Source organism: Sesamum indicum, linkage group LG9 (assembly GCF_026168435.1).
Source record: "Sesamum indicum cultivar Baizhima isolate 11 linkage group LG9, ASM2616843v1, whole genome shotgun sequence".
Classification (NCBI taxonomy): Eukaryota; Viridiplantae; Streptophyta; class Magnoliopsida; order Lamiales; family Pedaliaceae; genus Sesamum; species Sesamum indicum.
The window spans coordinates 8,605,974-8,629,411 of NC_142665.1; the positions used below are offsets into that span (position 1 = coordinate 8,605,974).

Genomic DNA, 23,438 nt, shown 5'->3' on the forward strand with positions numbered 1-23,438 from the left:
AATCTGCAAAGTACAAGAACAAAAAAAATATATTAAGAGTTGCTTCTCTCATAACTTTGCATTGAATAAATATACAAATATTAGCATGTAAAATTAGAGTTTTGACTTTTGACTTGATACTATAGTAGCTACCATCAAAATGGTCTTGTGCTTATAACAACCTAGCCTCCTACATGTTTCCTTACATAACAGTTTTTATTCTTCTATATGCAGATGCCTCAGTGCTTATTATATGGTTATATATACTATTAAAGTGATAAATTACAGCGAAATTTCATACTTACTGCTCTTAATTTAAATAGACCATAGCTCTGATAAAAAAAATGACAATTCATGTTACTATCATATACAATAAATAGTCGCATCAAAGCTTTGAAACATGGTAATGGTGTTTGCTTGTTCAATTAATATTACACACGACTACATATTGCATCTAGTTAGATTTGAAAGAGAAAATAACAGACCGGGATTAGAGTGAAGAAAGCTATATATAGTATATACTGGCAGTTGAATTGACCAATTTGTTCATCATCCTAAAACTTCCCATAGGAATCTTTCCCTTTTGTTTGTTTAAAGGACAAATAGAAGCAGTTATAAGTATGATTGAATAAGGACACAATCTGATTGACCAAATAGAATCACGACACTTTTTCTAAGACAGTAATTTCATTTTTTAATAGCTCCAATGATCTCACTGATACGTTCCCGAGTGAAGTGTGCAAGAATTGATGGAATTTACAGCGTGCAAACTCTATACTCTATTTCAATACCTACAACTGCTCAACATTGTACTGCTGCTTATGTAAGCTGGGATGCCCATATCCAACATCAATTGACCTTTCATATCCATAAAGAGTACATAGATTACCTATTTTCTATGGGATTTAGACAACGTTGTGATGTCTTGAGCCAAATGTTTTCTGTTAATCTTGGTTTCTCCACATACATGAGTAGCAATAGAATTTAAGAGTATGCTTCAAACATGGAGAACCTCAGTTGTCTGAATTAATACGATCCCCCATACAGTGGCATGTGAATTTCACCTCAACATATCTGGAATGCGTTCCACTTTCCAGAATAATGGGAATATATGTCGTCTCATGCTTTTACATCCCTTGTTTTCTGTTTTGGTTATTGAATAGTTGTGACACTTATACAGTGCTTGCTTGTACACAAGATCACAGTCTTCACTTTCTTGCGATGGCTCACACAGGCATACCAACAAGGAGGCTTTGTCCATGTGCATAAAAGGTTAATGCTCAGTTTATTCTCTTTTGAAGTTTGAAAAAAATAAAAAAAAAAAGGAAGTATTGGATTATAATTTGAAAAATACCGCAAAATGAGAGAAAATAGCAATTTTTTTTCACTTTAAATAAAATTTCCATTAAGTTTATCAGAAAAGTTAAGGAAAGGACCGAAAATGCCAAAAAAATTAAAGTTTGAGGATCAATTGCAACCTTAAATTGTTTGAGGACCAAAATCACATTAATGACTATGTTCGAGAACCAAAAATACATTTATCCCGGCAACTTGCTGTTACCCAGCAGAGAGATTTCTTATGCTTAATTTGCAGATTCTTCAGTTGAGGAAATTCCTTCTTCAATGGTGTTCCATTTGCAATGTTCAGAAGAGCAGCTTGTGAGTTTCATAACTTCAATATTTTGCAATGAACCAATGGTCAGCCATATCTTGCCAGCAAACAAAGCAACCACTCAAGGTTAACTTTTCCGACATACCAGGAAATGCAAGCTTTGACATCAGAGGTCAGATTTTCAATTTTTTAAGTTGATGCAGGTGGACAAGATTATCAAGGTGATTTAATTGCCAGGGTACTCCATCTCCTCCGTAAAGGACTCCCTACTATTTATATGTTTGGAATACAATTAGCATAATTATAAGACTTGGAAAAATAAGTATTGAAACTTTGGAGAAATTCTATTAGAACAATTTTGGTAAGCAAAATTCTAACAAATATATCGTCTAACGTGCTTCATTCCTCAACCTTTCTAATTCTTTTCCTCTTCTCACCATAATCAGGCCCAAACACAGCACAACAGAATACTAGAAGGAAGCAATCATGTTCTCATCTGCCAGTTGAAAGTGGTAGATGATTCAATCAAATTGAAGTATGTAAACGGCATCCATAGATTGCCAGATTGAAGACAAGTGTGATGGATATGTGTGCAGTGGTAACATCCATGCAAACTAGCCAGAACTTATACTAACATGCTCGTAGAAACTGGCCTGAACTTATTTTCCAGTAAAGCCGACTCCCGATGTTCCATTTGTGTGCCACAGCATTCACAATGTCTACCAAACAAGTAGCAGCAGTCAACTCATATTCAGACACTGCAAATACATGAAACATATGCATCAGTGCTTAATAATTTTGTTACCTCATATAATGATGATTAAGTGGAGACTTTTTCTTAGTGGTTTGAAGATATGATAGTTAGGAATCTGCTTTGTGAGTCAGCAAGCATGTGTTGTTCTAATATGCATATCAATGAATGAAAGCTGGGTATGTGCACTGAAAAAACCAATTCCATTCCTTCCTTTGCTATGTTTCTGATACTCAAAATTTCACATGCCAAAACAAAGTATTTACATGGTATCAAAGCGTTAATGATCTTAAAGGGCCTGTGGTAGAAACATAAAGATGACGAATGAATACCAGCAAAGCTTTCTCTCTGACGATCCACAAAACTCAAACTTTAAATCCTCATACTTCTAAAAATATGTTAACTCTTTCACCGCCAGTTTTCAATGGTTAAAATAATCAAGTATGTGAAGTCGAGATGAAAGCTCATCTGAGAGGTCTTGGTTTATGAGAATGGGTTGAAGATGAAAGGGAAATAACACCTTTGGGAAATAATCGAGCCCTGGACAAATCAGAGACCATAAAGAAGACGAAGCTAAAGCTCGTCAGCTTTATCATTCATTCATGCTGCTGTCTCAAAATCGATTTTCACAAGAATTATGGCTTGAGAAACATCAAAATAGCCTTGGGACAAACTCAAGGAAATGCATTTGGAAAGTGAAGAACTAGGCAAATGCAGAGTCTGAATTCAAAGAGGAAATTTGAAGTTTTGACAATTAAAGATAATGAGTCCATCAAAGAATACGAGGACAGGATCATGGCGGTCATTGATAAAAAACCGGCATCCTGCTGAGGATTTAACAGACCGAAGGGTTATTGATAGAGTTCCAGTAATTTGAGTCTAACATTTCTTCTCTCGAGAACTCAGAGGATTTAATCAAAATTTCCTTGGTGAGCTTGTTCATGCTTGTCAAGCTGAAGAAAAAAGAGATCAATGACACAAAAATACAAATGAAGAGTCTATCCTTAAAAAGCAAAAGCTCTTCAAGGGGGAGAGAATAATCAAGCTAATGAGAAGAAAGATAAGGAAAACTATGATGGCCATGGAAGTTAAAAAATGGAGGCAAAAGGAGATATCTTCTGTGTCCTCGTTGCAAAAGGAAGAGCCCTTCAGCAAAATTTTGCTAGTTTAGGCCAGATGTAAAAATGCAGATCATGCAAGCAAATTGGACATGAGGAAAAGGTATGCAAATATAAACATGATCTGCAATGACAACAAGGGCAAATGGTTGAGAATCAGCAACAACACGACTTCAGCTATTTGTTGCCACAAATCATGTGACAAGCAGTTGTAGGAAAACTTGGCTTACAGACGGTGACAGTACAAACCAAACGAAACCTGAACTGAGTGATTTCAGGGAGTTGGATTGGTCATGTAAGTCAGAAGTAAAGATTGGGAACTGAGACTTGATTGATGTCAAAGGCAAAGGAGATAATGCTGTTGAAACTCCAACATTATCAACTTCAGATGTGTTATTTGTGCCTGAAATTAGTAAAGTTTTATTAAGTATGGGAGAAATGCTAGAGAAGGATTACTCTTTGTATTCTCAAAATAATTGGGGTAAAATGCATAAAACTCCCCTATGATTTTGCGAAGTTGCAGAAACCTCTCGTTAACAAAATAGCCTGAAGGCCCCCCTTGTGTTGTATTTAAATCAGCACGGCTCCCCTATTGACATCTAACGTAATGCCATTAATAGTTTCGTTAAGTGTTCGTTATACCCTTACTTGTTATTTGTTTCCTCTGATTGTTATGACCGTTAGATATTTGTTAATTCAAAATGAGAGCCGTTGGGATGTGAGCAACTATTGACAACCATTGTATCTCAAACACTTTAGTGATTGATCATTTGGATAGGTTATAGCTTTACCTCCAAAGGCTATAGAGTTGTAAATTTGAAAACCAAAAAACAATGACTAATAGTTAGAAGTGACATGGCATCAAATTTGATGAACCAACATTGTGGAATTGGGAGAAACATGAAACAGAAGCTGTAGATGTTGATCAAACTTGGGTAACCATACCAATTCCTAACATAACTTTCTCACGGACAATATAAACTTACTCAAAATCGTCAAATCAAACATTTAACTGACCACTTTTGTACCCAACTCCAGAAAGGGACCAAAAAAAAAATAAAGGAATTGCATTAACCACTCAAAATCTAGAGGTATATGAATGGTAAGAAAGTCATTGAACAGGACTTAGTAACATTTATGCCTTGGTTTCCCATAATTACCAATGATGGTATTGAAACTTATCAGTAGCCTGATGAAAACCTTAGTCAGGATAATAAATTTATTGGACTTCCTTTATAAGCACTATAGGAAGATGAGTTACTCAGTTGAATTGAGTAATTTAGTTATTTTTTATAATTCAACATATAATGTCCACATTTTCCCTATGTCATAGTAAAATTGATGCTTAGTGTATCATCCAATCCATATCAACCAATTTTCATATAAACATACTGAGCTATTGCATGCTAATTATTTGAGTGACTCTAGTGTGCTTACAGTTAAAACCAAATCAAAGTGGAGGATGCGAGTGCAACTATACCCAAGACTTCATCGATCCTTAATGGTCTGATATCTCTCATACTTTGAGATGTACACAACCTTCCCTTTCGTAACTTCTACAACCCATATCTTACCATCAGGCGTTAGCGTTAGAGATGCATGTCATGCAAAAGGTTGCCCTAGAGCAACCACAAAACTAGCGATCGTGAAGGTAAGTTTGATAGACGAACAAACCAACCAACTAATACTTGAGATAGGTTGATGCTAAAAGCTCTATAAAGCTCGCCATGAGTCAAGTTTGAACATGTATTTTTGTTCTTCAAGATTTGAATCTCAGCTTGAGCTTGACTCCGTTAGTAAAAAGCTAATCAAGTATAAAAGTTCAAACTACTACTACTACTCAAATTGAATAAGTATATCTCAGCTCGACTGAATTAATAATAAATTAGTTCAAACATCATTGTTGAAGCTCGATAAAAATTCATATAAGCTTGGATAGTGTGTGTTCAACGTCACTTAATATATCTGTACTTGGAGGATCATTCAGAGAAGTAGTAGACATGCATATCATGCAAGATATTGTGGTGACAGATTTAGACACCTAGCAGCCTATGGCATGCCATTTGACAAGTCAAAGACCAGCATTTTCACGCAAAATATTTCTATGGCAGGTCTCTTGAAAAGAGGTAGCCACGTTTCATTGACTTAATAGGGCTGATAACACCTGCAGCAGTACTAATTAAGGTAAAAAGAACGTAACAGATAGAACAGATGTTTCGCTAAATTGTGAAGACATTTCCAGCAAGGTAACAAGACTTCCTAATCATAGGAAACGATTAGCCCAAGAGGTATTCGATCACATCTCCTATACTTGACGCTTCAAGAGTGTAGGATATGTCTTAACTTACCACTTTTCACGCCTTGATAATCATCTCTTATTTGTTCGTTTTGAATGCAGCTTCAGGTTTCCCTTAAACTATGTTACAGAATACTATGCGTAGCTACCATATCATATAGAAGCTTGTGTGTTTTATGACACTAAGGCGGAAGAAGCAGATACCTTTTGGAAGACAGTGGAGTGTCAAAAGCCAAAAAGAAGGTGCTTTTGCCAGAAAATTTCAGACAGCCATAATTTCTTAATGCAGGAGTTATCAGATGATATGAAAATGCATAGAAAAGTCTTCTCAAGGTCTATATTAGTGTTTTCTTTAGCATAGGCCCAGAAGAGGTCCACTTAAGAGCCAAATTTCATTAGTTTCAGCCACTGTCCAGTCAGTGTTCTATCTTCAGTTATATTGTATAACCTTTACTCCAAATAAATCTGAGTTCTCATGTAAGATTCCAAATAAATCCGACTGCACATGTATGAATGCTTCAAGCAATAGTTTTATCTCTCAATGGCCAGTTTTCCAAATGAGATTCTGCCTGTATGCATTGCTTCCAGTAAGTCTGGAATGAGCTACAGATATCACATAACAGTCTTGAAGCAGATCAAGTTACTGACCTTAATATTCTCCTCCCACGGTTCAGCCACTAGTTCCATGCGCTCGACTAATAAGCCACCCCCTCCTCTTGAACAGACAAGCACATTAATGCCAATGTCATTTCTATTGATGTTACACATAATTACATGAATTTAGCAGATGCAGCGCATGAAAACATCCTGGCAAATCATGTCAGACTTTAATAGGCAAGAACTGCCTGTAAGATTTACTATCAACAGAAGAATGTAACAAAATAGTCTCCAGAGCAATACTAGTCCCAACCTAACATTGTCACTGATAAACATTCTCTTCTAAGTGAAAGAAACTTACAAGAGAGTCACCACATACTCCAGCTGCAAATCCTGTTCTATGTACAGGCCTATTTATTATATTCTTTATCTTTTTCTTATTATGAAACTCTCCCAAAGTTGTCAGTCATTTAGGAAACTTTTAGTGAAAATTGATTTCTAATTCACCAAGTATGTATATAATATCTCACCAAATAATAAATATATGCAGAATGGTTGACTATCCCAAGGACAAATGAAGGAAAGGTACGAACAACTTATATACCATATAAGTATTGACATTGATGCAAAAAGTTGCTCCTTGCAGCCGGATATGGATTAGTCAAGCAATCATGGATTAGGTCTATGAAATGTATACCTGACCTCTTCAGAAAATGATACATATAGGAACCTATTTCCTCTAATGACTTAAAAAGTTTCCGAAGATGAAGTAGCAGAACATCCCCACATATTACGAAGGGAAATATTATAGGGTTGAAAGAGCTCGCCTACGAGGAAAGATATCCCAGATGTTGATTTGCACCAAAATGAAATTAACCTTATTATTCATTTGCAATAAAGGATTTTCTTGCTAGAGACTAAAATGGAAAGTAATACTGTTGACAGAGAAAAGGGTTAGATACAAGCAATCAACATATATTCTTATTCGTTAGCTTTGAAGGCATTTTGGCACTTCACCACTATTTTATATGATGATGAATCTGAGACACTTTCAAACACTTAAGAAGGAATTCTTATAAATATGGGTTTCTTATACGTATATTTAACACACCAGACCATTTCTGAACTTGATACTTGCAGACTTTCCATGCTTTTAATTGGAACTGTTGCATATTTTATTTCAGTCAACAACGACAGTGCTATCTAATAGTGGACTGTGAATATGAAACAGACCTAGAAACTGGTAATCTTAGTCAAAGATTAGCTAAGGAAGGATATCCTTGGTGTTCATCCCATTCGCAAAGTGGAGAAATATCAGGGTGTCAAAGATTTCAGCCATACTTGGAAAGAAATAAAGTAGGAAAATATCTACAGAGCAGCTAACATCTAGGAAAAGGAAATGGAGACATAGAATGAAACTAGATTAGCGAAGCTATAACCTGTTGGAGTAATCTTGAATCATTCTGCATGCATGAGAATGGTACACTGAATCCTTTTGATATACTTGATATTTGTCTGAATCTGATTGTCTATATGCACAGAAGCACATGATCGGCTTCTGAAATGGTTGTCTTACTAAAGCAAGGTCATGCAACCCATTCTTTGGATATTGAGGGTAGCTTGTTTCCGGTTGAGAGAGGTAGACATGGATTCATTATATAATATTAAGATTAAAATTTTGTTTTGAAACCTTGAGATCCTGTTAGCGATCATAATTTCAGAGCATTATGCAAACTCTGGTTTGATGTGAAGCATTAGGGATGCACATTGTTATGGTGGAGGAAGCATAAGTTGCTTCCAATAGAGGGCATCTGAGGCTTAAGATCCTGTACAAAGAACTAAAAGATATCTGGATTATTGACAGAAAATAATCCACACATTTTAGCTGCAATACGAATGACAGATAATCGTAATATTTCCTGTCATCTGCACAGGTGTTTGAGTTCATTAACAAGTCCACATCTGAAGGAATATGTTAGCATGAGAACTTGGTTCTGATACCTGGAAATACAAGTTCCTGTGATAAAATTCAGTTGGTGGCATAAGTGCATCAAGAAAGACATGTCTATCAATCTTCCAAACTCTTAAGTTGAAAAGCTCCGCCAACTCATCAAGTGCCTTGCGTGTGGATTTATCTGCAATAGGAGATTATGAACAATGCAAAGAAATGTTTTCAGTTTCGTTACAGGTTTGCAGTTGGTAACATCCTTCAACAACTATAGGAGAACAAGGGAGTAGTCTCATGCACATCTCTGTAGGAAAAGGTATTTTTCAGATCTATTAAATAATAAATTCATAACTAAAGAACACCAGTCTGGCAAAGGAACATATAGTTGAATCCTAGTTGTATTACATTATTAATTAAATGGACATCCACATTTGAGACAAAAAAATGCACAGTTGACTAACAATATGTTTCCTGAAATGTCTTGTCAAAGGATGATGATGGTTTCATAGCCATATCCCGCACACCTTCGGAAAGAATCTGAGGAGTAAATTTAGAGCCAGGTACATAACACATATCCCCAAAGAAAATAAAGACTTTAACTAAATAAAACATGACAAATAGATATCCCCAGATTGAGGAGCTCTGATGTTATTTGGGGCAAAGCATCACCAAGCGGTCCTTTAGCAGCACAAGTAAGACGAAGCAAGTGGGCCTAAGGGAAGAGAATTTCTTAGTCTAAATATGAAGAATTAAAAGTAAGAAGCACAACGAGATGGAAAATTCACCAGGAGTAAATCTCTCTTCACAGTCTGTGGTTGATCGTAAGTAGCAGAGTCAGAGGATGAGGACTCTGAATCACTATCCAAATCACCAAAATCAGTTTCTGTTAAATTTCCTTCCACAAAAATATCCTGTAAAAAGGATGAAAATCTCACGTACCCCGGAGAAGAAAAGCATTACAATTATCAAAACTCAGAAGCAACATAGACCAACTTAAAGCTAAAAGGAGAGGGAGGTGAAAAGATAGAGTAGTATGTCTCTTTGGATATGGGATCTTTTATGCAAGGGATATCAGTTACGAAGATTCTAGCACATATAAACAAAGTTTAATAACATAAGCTGGAGAAACATCTTGGCATAGCACGAAATACGGTTTTGCATTTCAAGAGTTTCCAGTAAATAAATGTATGCATCCATGGGAAGAGAAACAGCTGTCAAACATGGTGAAGTTCCAACCGTACCGTTTGTGTGACCTCATGTATTGACTATGTGTTCAAAATTATAATAAGCCTAATAGGCCTTAAACGTAAGTACTAGTTTACAGTTTCAGCTCATGTACTAGTTTACATGCACCGTCTATGAAGACACAAGTACAAATATGCATGAAGAAGTGACATGGTTTACCAGTTCAATGACATAGGCCTTAGACTTATTTTAGGCCTAATATCACCAATTCATCATGGCAAGAGATGACAACGCTAGCACCTTGCATCATGACCAACCTTCAATTATATCCAGCTTGGTGACACACCACAGCCACAGAGACAACATATTTTTAACCAGAGAACCTAACAAGGTTCCAGTTATAAGAGTTTGTCTAATCAATTTGGAATTCTCAAGGTCATACCTCTATTTTCAGAATTTCCTCTAAGAAAGTTGGATATCATGCATGTCTTTTTCCATGAACATTGACTTCACCACAGAGCACAAAATCAGCATTATACAAATCAGGTTCAATCTAATTCCTGCTCGAGCTATTTGATGGCTTTCAACCATATCCAGCTTATATTCTATAAGCAACAACATTCTTACAATCTCTTTCACTGGATTAGCTTGTTATGATTTAGTTCTATATGCGATGCAAGGTACGGTTTGCATTTTACTTTTTCTGTAGACATTATACCTTACAATCTGGGTGTTAATACTCTCGTAACTTCAGGTGATACAGTACACCAAATTTAATGGCAGTATGGTCTTTACTAATACCAACGCCACATCCCCAGGAAAACAGATAAAAGAAATGATAGAAAAGAAAGGAGAAAAAACAAGCCTTTGACCTGGGTCGAACATTAACTAACTCACTCATCCCTTAACAGGCAAGTTCTACTGAAGATTGCATATTACTTCAGGAAAAAGGCAAAACCAACATTACCTTTGCATAGCCAACAGTACCATTTCCAACTGATTCACCATTCCTTGAGTCACTTTTTGTTTCATCTTCACTCTCTTCTTCAAGCGGTCCTAATCTTAATGAAGGGCCATATGCATGCCCTGCCTTATCACTTTCCACCACTGACGGTTTCATATGCTTGTCCATTTGATATTGCAAAGTGACATTTTCAGTTTTCAAACTGTCAAATATCTGAGAAGGAACAATCTTGCTGTTCTCTTCCATTCCCAGGATCCACTGCCCCAACTCCCCAGAACCACTGAAAAGATCTAAATGACCATAGACAAAATGTCCTCCAGAGAAACAGATCTTGCCACTTGAGGTAGTAGCATCCTTCTGAGCGAGCTGGTTACTCTTATCAGTATCATGGCATACAACCTAAACAGGAAACCATTTAGAGATATGAGTAATCTTTTGATTCTAGTTTGATGAAGTAGTTCTTGATCTATTAATGTGAAATTTGGCAAGCAGTATGTCTGTGCTACCACTAAGCTATTCAACAGTGAGTTTTCCAATCATTGATCCAGTCAAGAGTCATATTAGGGTTAAACTTACGTCAAAGGTTACCTAACACTGGAAGTAAAATAAACTCGAACAGTAGTTTTAATACTAGTGGAACTCAAGAGTGTAGTCCTTGACTACAGCATTAATGGTAATTTTTGTTAATTTAGTATCAATTTACATGTAAGCTGTGGAATTCTTATCCTTGAACCCCCCCCCCCCCCCGGGGTTGTTTCACAGAAATAAGCAAGTTTGGACTTTCATCTTTACACTGCTAGTGGAGAAGTTATATACCATATATCTCCATTTTCTATGTAATGCTGCAGCTTCTCCACTAACTTTCAAAAACGAAGCTCCTTCTTATTACTTCTGCCAAATGACCTTTGCTGCTGTGAAGGATAAGATTATCATTTTCATCCACAATGGACTTAGAGTCTTCACAGCCTCCAACTTTAATCAGTTCACTCTTGTATGCTTAAAACATTGAAACCGAAAGCTATTTTGCAGAACACGTATGAGAACATAATAAAGTTATCCTATCATGTCAAGAATTCACAAGAATAGCATCATGCCATTAGCGAAAGATAGACGTGAATTCATAGTCGCCTTGCCAAGAGCATGAGTTCAGGTCTTTCAGGAATTTACATTGTTTGTTTTCTGGAAAAGTTCCTCAAGTACCATGACAGATAGTTCATAGGAAAATATAGTTGATAATAGTTGATGATCATGTATAATTGTTTTTATCTGATGAAGAAACTGAACGCAGACCCATTTGAGGGGAAAAAGTATCAGGAAACCTCGTCAGAGTTATAAGATGCTATTCAGCTTGGCTTGCAACTGAGCAATCATTTTAGTCAACCCCCAAATTAAGTTTCACAGAATCACATCTCAACAAATTTTGGATCTAAACCAACAAGAGTGGACGGTGCTGCAACTCATATAATTAAAATAAAGACACTAGACTTAGAACTCCTTTCAGATTCCCCTTCCTATTAAATCAACCCACAAGCTTACTGCATTTAGCCACCAGACACAATCATCCGCAGATATGATATATGCAATTGTCATTCAAGGGAAACCATTGATTTTACAACTAAGGAAACTCAGGTGTTATCTTTCCTTAAAAAACCTGATAAAAAGACAAACCATATTCAGATAGCATCGTCTCACAGTCCATACTTCTCAACATGTACCCATCCAGAACTAACTTCAGCTGTCCATTGAAGAATGTGCCGATGTCTGTTATACAATTAAACCTTAATCTGAATAATGTTATAACAAGGTAGCGCCTATTTCTCTAAGAATATTCAGATTGGAAAGTCACATGAAGAAAACTATAGAATTCTGTTATACATTATAGATATTAAAATGATTGTCCTTTATAATTGTTCAAGATTTTAGATGGCATGGGTCAAGCCAGGCAAAACTAGAGGTCCTGTGTTTGAATCTCACCCCCACGCATTCTTTCAAATAGCTTAAGTTTTTAGATCAGTTGAACCATGCAAAATGTAAAGAAGGCCCGAACTTGATATGCCAAATGTTCATAAGCATAATTATAAGACTTGGAAAAATAAGTATTGAAACTTTGGAGAAATTCTATTAGAACAATTTTGGTAAGCAAAATTCTAACAGATATACCATCTAACGTGCTTCATTTCTCAACCTTTCTTATTCTTTTCCCCTTCTCACCATACTCAGGCCCAAACACAGCTCAACAGAATACTAGAAGGAAGCAACCATGCTCTCATCAGCCAGTTGAAAATGTACCTATGCCATGCAATATCACAAATTCCTCATCCATGGGAACAACATAGAAAGTGGCAGATGATTCAATCTATGTAAACGGCATCCATAGACTGCCAGATTGAGGACAAGTGTGATGGATATGTGTGCAGTGGTAACATCCATGCAAACTAGCCAGAACTTATACTAACATGCTCGTAGAAACTGGCCTGAACTTATTTTCCAGTAAAGCCGACTACCGGATGTTCCATTTGTGTGCCACAGCATTCACAATGTCTACCAAACAAGTAGCAGCAGTCAACTCATATTCAGAGACTGCAAATACATGAAACATATGCATCAGTGCTTAATAATTTTGTTACCTCATATAATGATGATTAAGTGGATACTTTTTCTTAGTGGTTTGAAGATATGATAGTTAGGAATCTGCTTTGTGAGTCAGCAAGCATGTGTTGTTCTATTCCAGCAAAGCATATCAATGAATGAAAGCTGGGTATGTGCACTGAAAAAACCAATTCCATTCCTTCCTTTGCTATGTTTCTGATACTCAAAATTTCACATGCCAAAACAAAATATTTTTACATGGTATCAGAGCGTTAATGATCTTAAAGGGCCTGTGGTAGAAACATAAAGATGACGAATGAATACCAGCAAAGCTTTCTCTCTGACGATCCACAAAACTCAAACTTTAAATCCTCATACTTCTAAAAATATGTTAACTCTTTCACCTCCAGTTTTCAATGGTTAAAATTATCAAGTATGTGAAGTCGAGATGAAAGCTCATCTGAGAGGTCTTGGTTTATGAGAATGGGTTGAAGATGAAAGGGAAATAACACCTTTGGGAAATAATCGAACCCTGGACAAATCAGAGCCCATAAAGAAGACGAAGCTAAAGCTCGTCAGCTTTATCATTCATTCATGCTGCTGTCTCAAAATCGATTTTCACAAGAATTATGGCTTGAGAAACATCAAAATAGCCTTGGGACAAACTCAAGGAAATGCATTTGGAAAGTGAAGAAGTAGGCAAATGCAGAGTCTGAATTCAAAGAGGAAATTTGAAGTTTTCACAATTAAAGATAAGTATGAGGACAGGCTCATGGCACTCATTGATAAAAAACCGGCTTCCTGCTGAGGATTTAACAGACCGAAGGTTATTGATAGAGTTCCAGTAATTTGAGTCTAACATTTCTTCTCTCGAAAACTCAGAGGATTTAATCAAAATTTCCTTGGTGAGCTTGTTCATGCTTGTCAAACTGAAGAAAAAAGAGATCAATGAGACAAAAAATACAAATGAAGAGTCTATCCTTAAAAAGCAAAAGCTCTTCAAGGGGGAGAGAATAATCAAGCTAATGAGAAGAAAGATAAGAAAAACTATGATGGCCATGGAAGTTAAAATGGAGGCTAAAGGAGATATCTTCTTGTCCTCGTTGCAAAAGGAAGAGATAGCTAGTTTAGGCCAGATGTGAAAATGCAGATCATGCAAGCAAATTGGACATGAGGAAAAGGTATGCAAATATAAACATGATCTGCAATGACAACAAGGGCAAATGGTTGAGAATCAGCAACAACACGACTTCAGCTATTTGTTGCCACAAATCATGTGACAAGCAGTTGTAGGAAAACTTGGCTTACAGACGGTGACAGTACAAACCAAATGAAACCTGAACTGAGTGATTTCAGGGAGTTGGATTGATCATGTAAGTCAGAAGTAAAGATTGGGAACTAAGACTTGATTGATGTCAAAGGCAAAGGAGATAATGCTGTTGAAACTCCAACATTATCAACTTCAGATGTGTTATTTGTGCCTGAAATTAGTAAAGTTTTATTAAGTATGGGAGAAATGCTAGAGAAGGATTACTCTTTGTATTCTCAAAATAATTAGGGTAAAATGCATAAAACTCCCCTATGATTTTGCGAAGTTGCAGAAACCTCTCGTTAACAAAATAGCCTAAAGGGCCCCCTTGTGTTGTATTTAAATCAGCACGGCTCCCCTATTGACATCTAACGTAATGCCATTAATAGTTTTGTTAAATGTTCGTTATACCCTTATTTGTTATTTGTTTGCTCTGATTGTTATGACTGTTGGATATTTCTTAATTCAAAATGAGAGCCGTTGGGATGTGAGCAACTATTGACAACCATTGTATCTCAAACACTTTAGTGATTGATCATTTGGATAGGTTTTAGCTTTACCTCCAAAGGCTATAGAGTTGTAAATTTGAAAACCAAAAAACAATGACTAATAGTTAGAAGTGACATGGCATCAAATTTGATGAACCAACATTGTGGAATTGGGAGAAATATGAAACAGAAGCTGTAGATGTTGATCAAACTTGGGTAACCATACCAATTCCTAACATAACTTCCTCACGGACAACATAAACTTACTCAAAATCGTCAAACCAAACATTTAACTGACCACTTTTGTACCCAACTTCAGAAAGGGACAAAAAAAAAAGGGAATTGCATTAACCACTCAAAATCTAGAGGTATATGAATGGTTAAGAAAGTCATTTAAGAATTTTAAATGCACTAGAATTGAACAGGACTTAATAACATTTATACCCTGGTTTCCCATAATTACCAATGATGGTATTGAAACTTATCAGTAGCCTGATGAAAACCTTAGTCAGGATAATAAATTTATTGGACTTCCTTTATAAGCACTATAGGAAGATGAGTTACTCAGTTGAATTGAGTAATTTAGTTACTTTTTATAATTCAACATATAATGTCCACATTTTCCCTATGTCATAGTAAAATTGATGCTGAGTGTATCATCCAATCCATATCAACCAATTTTCATATAAACATACTGAGCTATTGCATGCTAATTATTTGAGTGACTCTAGTGTGCTTACAGTTAAAACCAAATCAAAGTGGAGGATGCGAGTGCAACTATACCCAAGACTTCATCGATCCTTAATGGTCTGATATCTCTCATACTTTGAGATGTACACAACCTTCCCTTTCGTAACTTCTACAACCCATATCTTACCATCAGGCGTTAGAGATGCATATCATGCAAAAGGTTGCCCTAGAGCAACCACAAAACTAGTAGATCGTGAAGGTAAGTTTGATAGACGAACAAACCAACCAACCAATACTTGAGATAGGTTGATGCTAAAAGCTCTTTAAAGCTCGCCATGAGTCAAGTTTGAACATGTATTTTTGTTCTTCAAGATTTGAATCTCAGCTTGAGCTTGACTCCGTTAGAAAAAAGCTAATGAAGTATAAAAGTTCAAACTACTACTACTACTACTCAAATTGAATAAATATGTCTCAACTCGATTGAATTAATAATAAATTAGCTCAAACATAATTGTTGAAGCTCGATAAAAATACATATAAGCTTGGATGGTGTGTGTTCAACGTCACTTAATTCATCTGTACTTGGAGGATCATTCAGAGTAGTAGACATGCATATCATGCAAGATATTGTGGTGACAGATTTAGACACCTAGCAGCCTATGGCATGCCATTTGACAAGTCAAAGACCATCATTTTCACGCAAAATATTTCTATGGCAGGTCTCTTGAAAAGAGGTAGCCAAGTTTCATTGACTTAATAGGGCTGATAACACCTGCAGCAGTAGTAATTAAGGTAAAAAGAACGTAACAGATAGGACAGATGTTTCGCTAAATTGTGAAGACATTTCCAGCAAGGTAATAAGACTTCCTAATCATAGGAAACGAATAGCCCAAGAGGTATACGATCACATCTCCTATACTTGACGCTTCAAGAGTGTAGGATATGTCTTAACTTACCACTTTTCACGCCTTGATAATCATCTCTTATTTGTTCGTTTTGAATGCAGCTTCAGGTTTCCCTTAAACTTGTTACAGAATACTATGCCTAGCTTTAAACTTGTAGAACCAATCAGAAGAGAAGTCCAACCTTTACTGAACTTTTCTGTGAAACACCAGAGTCAGTGATGACAATAAGACATTTGATATCATGCTCGCTTGCACATTCATATTGTTCAGTGAGGCTTGGATCATGCAAGGGGACAAATTCTGCCTGCATGTATTGCTTCCAGTAAGTCTGGATTGAGCTACAGATATCACATAACAGTCTTGAAGCAGATCAAGTTACTGACCTTAATATTCTCCTCCCACGGTTCAGCCACTAGTTCCATGCGCTCGACTAATAAGCCACCACCTCCCTTGAACAGACAAGCACATTAATGCCAATGTCATTTCTGTTGATGTTACAACATAATTACATGAATTTAGCAGATGCAGCGCATGAACACATCCTGGCAAATAATGTCTCCAGATCAACAGGATTTACCATCAACAGAAGAATGTAACAAAATAGTCTCAGAGCAATACTAGTCCCAACTGCACCAGGAGGACTTGATTTCTGCAAAGAGAAATATAATCACAAGCACATTAGCTACTACTATAAACGTGTAATGACTTATGTTAGATGAGAAGAAAAAAGATTAGAGATTCTTCTGATACAGACAACCTATGTGTTAACCTTGTTTTACCACCAGAAATCCAGCAAAACTTACATAAATAGGCCATCAATGTGCCGAAGCCATCATCACTCAATGGTTTATGCTGTCATAACCTTACATCTTCCCTCGAAACAAATAAAGTATCTTCTTAGCTATTGCAAGGCACATACCATACCATTTCTGAACTTGATACTTGCAGACTTTCCATACTTCCCTATACTTTTAATTGGAACTGTTGCATATTTTATTTCAGTCAACAACGACAGTGCTATCTAATGGTGGACTGTGAATATGAAACAGACCTAGAAACTGGTAATCTTAGTCGAAGATTAGCTAAGGAAGGATATCCTTGGTGTTCATCCCATTCGCAAAGTGGAGAAATATCGGGGTGTCAAAGATTTCAGCCATACTTGGAAAGAAATAAAGTAGGAAAATATCTACAGAGCAGCTAACAATCTAGGGAAAAGGAAATGGAGACATAGGATGAAACTAGATTAGCGAAGCTATAACCTGTTGGAGTAATCTTGAATCATTCTGCATGCATGAGAATGGTACACTGAATCCTTTAGATATACTTGATATTTGTCTGAATCTGATTGTCTATATGCACAGAAGCACATGATCGGCTTCTGATATGGTTGTCTTACTAAAGCAAGGTCATGCAACCCATTCTTTGGATATTGAGGGTAGCTTGTTTCCGGTTGAGAGAGGTAGACATGGATTCATTATATAGTATTAAGATTAAAATTTTGTTTTGAAACCTTGAGATCCTGTTAGCAATCATAATTTCAGAGCATTATGCTAACTCTGGTTTGTTGTGAAGCATTAGGGATGCATATTGTTATGGTGGAGGAAGCATAAGTTGCTTCCAATAGAGGGCATCTGAGGCTTAAGATCCTGTACAAAGAACTAAAAGAGATCTGGATTATTGACAGAAAATAATCCACACATTTTAGCTGCAATACGAATGACAGATAATCGTAATATTTCCTGTCATCTGCACAGGTGTTTGAGTTCATTAACAAGTCCACATCTGAAGGAATATGTTAGCATGAGAACTTGGTTCTGATACCTGGAAATACAAGTTCCTGTGATAAAATTCAGTTGGTGGCATAAGTGCATCAAGAAAGACATGTCTATCAATCTTCCAAACTCTTAAGTTGAAAAGCTCCGCCAACTCATCAAGTGCCTTGCGTGTGGATTTATCTGCAATAGGAGATTATGAACAATGCAAAGAAATGTTTTCAGTTTCGTTACAGGTTTGCAGTTGGTAACATCCTTCAACAACTATAGGAGAACAAGGGAGTAGTCTCATGCACATCTCTGTAGGAAAAGGTATTTTTCAGATCTATTAAATAATAAATTCATAACTAAAGAACACCAGTCTGGCAAAGGAACATATAGTTGAATCCTAGTTGTATTACATTATTAATTAAATGGACATCCACATTTGAGACAAAGAAATGCACAGTTGACTAACAATATGTTTCCTGAATACACGACGAAATGTCTTGTCAAAGGATGATGATGGTTTCATAGCCATATCCCGCACACCTTCGGAAAGAATCTGAGGAGTAAATTTAGAGCCAGGTACATAACACATATCCCCAAAGAAAATAAAGACTTTAACTAAATAAACCATGACAAATAGATATCCCCAGATTGAGGAGCTCTGATGTTATTTGGGGCAAAGCATCACCAAGCGGTCCTTTAGCAGCACAAGTAAGACGAAGTAAGTGGGCCTAAGGGAAGAGAATTTCTTAGTCTAAATATGAAGAGTTAAAAGTAAGAAGCGCAACGAGATGGAAAATTCACCAGGAGTAAATCTCTCTTCACAGTCTGTGGTTGACCGTAAGCAGCAGAGTCAGAGGATGAGGACTCTAAATCACTATCCAAATCACCAAAATCAGTTTCTGTTAAATTTCCTTCCACAAAAATATCCTGTAAAAGGATGAAAATCGTACGTACCCCGGAGAAGAAAAGCATTACAATTATCAAAACTCAGAAGCAACATAGACCAACTTAAAGCTAAAAGGAGAGGGAGGTGAAAAGATAGAATAGTATGTCTCTTTGGATATGGGATCTTTTATGCAAGGGATATCAGTTACGAAGATTCTAGCACATATAAACAAAGGTTAATAACATAAGCTGGAGAAACATCTTGGCATACCACAAAATACGGTTTTGCATTTCAAGAGTTTCCAGTAAATAAATTTATGCATCCATGGGAAGAGAAACAGCTGTCAAACATGGTGAAGTTCCAACCGTACCGTTTGTGTGACCTCATGTATTGACTATGTGTTCAAAATCATAATAAGCCTAATAGGCCTTAAACGTAAGTACTAGTTTACAGTTTCAGCTCATGTACTAGTTTACATGCACCGGCTATGAAGACACAAGTACAAATATGCATGAAGAAGTGACATGGTTTACCAATTCAATGACATAGGCCTTAGACTTATTTTAGGCCTAATATCACCAATTCATCATGGCAAGAGATGACAATGCTAGCACCTTGCATCATGACCAACCCTCAATTATATCCAGCTTGGTGACACACCACAGCCACAGAGACAACATATTTTTAACCGGAGAACCTAACAAGGTTCCAGTTATAAGAGTTTGTCTAATCAATTTGGAATTCTCAAGGTCATACCTCTATTTTCAGAATTTCCTCTAAGAAAGTTGGATATCATGCATGTCTTTTTCCATGAACATTGACTTCATCACAGAGCACAAAATCAGCATTATACAAATCAGGTTCAATCTAATTCCTGCTCGAGCTATTTGATGGCTTTCAACCATATCCAGCTTATATTCTATAAGCAACAACATTCTTACAATCTCCTTCACTGGATTAGCTTGTAATGATTTAGTTCTATATGCGATGCGAGGTACGGTTTGCATTTTACTTTTTCTGTAGACATTATACCTTACAATCTGGGTGTTAGTACTCTCGTAACTTCAGGTGATACAGTACACCAAATTTAATGGCAGTATGGTCTTTACTAATACCAACGCCACATCCCCAGGAAAACAGATAAAAGAAATGATAGAAAGGAAAGGAGAAAAAACAAGCCTTTGAGCTGGGTTGAACATTAACTAACTCACTCATCCCTTAACAGGCAAGTTCTACTGAAGATGCATATTACTTCAGGAAAAAGGCAAAACCAACATTACCTTTGCATAGCCAACAGTACCATTTCCAACTGACTCACCATTCCTTGAGTCACTTTTTGTTTCATCTTCACTCTCTTCTTCAAGCGGTCCTAATCTTAATGAAGGGCCAAATCACTTTCCACCACTGACGGTTTCATATGCTTGTCCATTTGATATTGCAAAGTGACATTTTCAGTTTTCAAACTGTCAAATATCTGAGAAGGAACAATCTTTCTGTTCTCTTCCATTCCCAGGATCCACTGCCCCAACTCCCCAGAACCACTGAAAAGATCTAAATGACCATAGACAAAATGTCCTCCAGAGAAACAGATCTTGCCACTTGAGGTAGTAGCATCCTTCTGAGCGAGCTGGTTACTCTTATTAGTATCATGGCATACAACCTAAACAGGAAACCATTTAGATATATGAGTAATCTTTTGATTCTAGTTTGATGAAGTAGTTCTTGTTCTATTAATGTGAAATTTGGCAAGCAGTATGCCTGTGCTACCACTAAGCTATTCAAAGTGAGTTTTCTGATCATTGATCCAGTCAAGAGTCATATTAGGGTTAAACTTACGTCAAAGATTACCTGACAGTGGAAGTAAAATAAACTTGAACAGAAGTTTTAATACTAGTGGAACTCAAGAGTGTAGTCCTTGACTGCAGCATTAATGGTAATTTTTGTTAATTTAGTATCAATTTACATGTAAGCTGTGGAATTCTTATCCTTGAACGCCCCCCCCCCTGGGTTGTTTCACAGAAATAAGCAAGTTTGAACTTTCATCTTTGCACTGCTAGTGGAGAAGTTATATACCATATATCTCCATTTTCTATGTAACGCTGCAGCTTCTCCACTAACTTTCAAAAACGAAGCTCCTTCTTATTACTTCTGCCAAATGACCTTTGCTGCTGTGAAGGATAAGATTATCATTTTCATCCACAATGGACTTAGAGTCTTCACAGGCTCCAACTTTAATCAGTTCACTCTTGTATGCTTAAAACATTGAAACTGAAAGCTATTTTACAGAACACATATGAGAACATAATAAAGTTATCCTATCATGTCAAGAATTCATAAGAATAGCATCATGCCATTAGCGAAAGATAGACGTGAATTCATAGTCGCCTTGCCAAGAGCATGAGTTCAGGTCTTTCAGGAATTTACATTGTTTGTTTTCCGGAAAAGTCCCTCAAGTACCATGAGAGATAGTTCATAGGAAGATATAGTTGATAATAGTTGATGATCATGTATTATTGAAGAAACTGAACACAGACCCATTTGAGGGGAAAAAGTATCAGGAAACCTCGTCACAGTTATAAGATGCTATTCAGCTTGGCTTGCAACTGAGCAATCATTTTAGTCAACCCCCAAATTAAGTTTCACAGAATCACATCTCAACAAATTTTGGATCTAAACCAACATGCTTACTGCATTTGGCCGGGTCCAAATTATAATTCAGGGAAACACCACCACTAAACTTTAGCCACCAGACACAATCATCCGCAGATATGATATATGCAATTGTCATTCAAGGGAAACCATTGATTTTACAACTAACGAAACTCAGGTGTTATATTTCCTTAAAAAACCTGATAAAAAGACGAACCATATTCAGATAGCATCGTCTCACAGTCCATACTTCTCAACATGTACCCATCCAGAACTAGCTTCAGCTGTCCATTGAAGAATGTGCCGATGTCTGTTATACAATTAAACCTTAATCTGAATAATGTTATAACAAGGTAGCGCCTATTTCTCTATGAATATTCAGATTGGAAAGTCACATGAAGAAAACTATAGAATTTTGTTATACATTATAGATATTAAAATGATTCTGTTATACACAAGAGAATTAATTTAGATGAATTAATTGAAACATCATTAATGACACTAATTCACCATCTTTCATCAAAACAGTACACAACATCTTCAGTTTGGGCATCTCAATCAGTAGCTTGAAAGCAGACACTAGTGTCCCAATCTGGATCCTATTTGAGAACAAAAATTGCTAATAATATCTCTTAAACTGTATCTTCAAACATATTGCACCCCAAAGTTCACGAACTAAAACTTGAGAGATGAACAAGTTTATTCTCATCATCTTAATATGTTGATAATCGAAGTTAATTCTTTGGAAACTGCAAAACTAAAATAATACCTGTCCAATTGACTGTAGTGATATTTTTATTTGATCCTGAAATGATTTCCTCCACTTGCTATTTCTTCATATGTGTAATTCACCTACACAATGAAGTGCTTATTACAATCACGAATTAAGAGAAAATGGAAGTTTTCTAATCCTTTGGTCCGTGGCTCCTTGATGCTGCCCAAATGGCCTAATTTTTTGTTTCTTCTTCTCCCTTCACCAGTATCAATATATTTAAAATTCAACATAGTGCCAACACAGGTTTAACACTGCTTCATCTTTGCTTCTCCTTTTTCATGGGACAATGTTCATACAGTGCAAATTATTCTTGATTACTCTCTAATAATAGTATTCCTGCCTAACTCGATATTATAGTGCCCAATGTGTCACTCTGACGTTCCTCGCATCATGGATCTTCAACCACACAATTAGAGTGTATTAAAGATTTTCTTGCAGTCCCTAATTTTGTTTCAAGTTGAAATAGCCTTTTCATGTTCAAATCGAGGGAGTGTTGAGAATCAAACTTTGTTCATAATTGCAAATTAAAATACATATTTTACTGATTGTTGTGATATATTTTTAAGTTGGTTTTGGTTTCCTCCACTTGCTACTTATGCATAGAAGTAATTTACCTACATAAAGAGGTATTTATTGTAATTTCAAATTAGGATAGAAAGAATGCTTTCTATCCCTTGTTTGTTCATCTCATTCTTCAATAGCGGATCACTTATTGCTTTCACAAATTATACCATGTTGTGGTGCCAAAATAAAGAATATAATGCCATGGTCAATCTATCTTGATGCTGGAACATAAATATTGTTTCCTTGCAATGTTTCATTTGTTTTTCTTTGCTTTAGAGCGGTTATCCCATGTACATGTCCTGTGGAGTTCAAATAACTTAAATGAGAGAAAAATGTTGACAAGCTACCCAAAAGACCATTACTGATTCTC

At 36.3% G+C, this 23,438-nt stretch overlaps 2 protein-coding genes across 11 annotated transcripts; both read right to left on the minus strand.

Moving 5' to 3' along the window:
* Positions 1-1,475: 1,475 nt before the first annotated feature.
* LOC148786856 (eIF-2-alpha kinase GCN2-like) lies at positions 1,476-6,823 on the minus strand. The gene is made up of 4 exons (XM_088884669.1): positions 6,803-6,823; positions 6,602-6,666; positions 6,405-6,507; positions 1,476-2,349 (listed from the first exon to the last, which is right to left on the minus strand). Exons 1-4 carry the CDS (start codon positions 6,821-6,823, stop codon positions 2,332-2,334), a joined length of 207 nt encoding a protein of 68 aa, XP_088740795.1. The 3' UTR covers positions 1,476-2,331.
* Positions 6,405-23,147, minus strand: LOC105171117 (eIF-2-alpha kinase GCN2-like). 10 transcript variants are annotated; one of them, XM_088884878.1, is made up of 11 exons: positions 22,499-23,147; positions 21,947-22,039; positions 20,361-20,740; positions 18,996-19,068; positions 18,253-18,386; positions 17,009-17,080; positions 16,815-16,880; positions 16,613-16,735; positions 10,454-10,849; positions 9,087-9,212; positions 8,183-9,013 (listed from the first exon to the last, which is right to left on the minus strand). In XM_088884878.1, exons 5-11 carry the CDS (start codon positions 18,292-18,294, stop codon positions 8,897-8,899), a joined length of 942 nt encoding a protein of 313 aa, XP_088741004.1. In that variant the 5' UTR covers positions 18,295-18,386; positions 18,996-19,068; positions 20,361-20,740; positions 21,947-22,039; positions 22,499-23,147; the 3' UTR covers positions 8,183-8,896. The 10 variants fall into 10 exon arrangements, 9 of the variants coding, with proteins under 9 accessions (XP_088741004.1, XP_088741007.1, XP_088741002.1 ...); XR_016067342.1 differs by adding an exon at positions 6,405-6,471 and having other exon boundaries at positions 8,355-8,488; positions 18,253-20,740; positions 22,499-23,142; XM_088884881.1 differs by lacking the exon at positions 18,996-19,068.
* Positions 23,148-23,438: the final 291 nt, after the last annotated feature.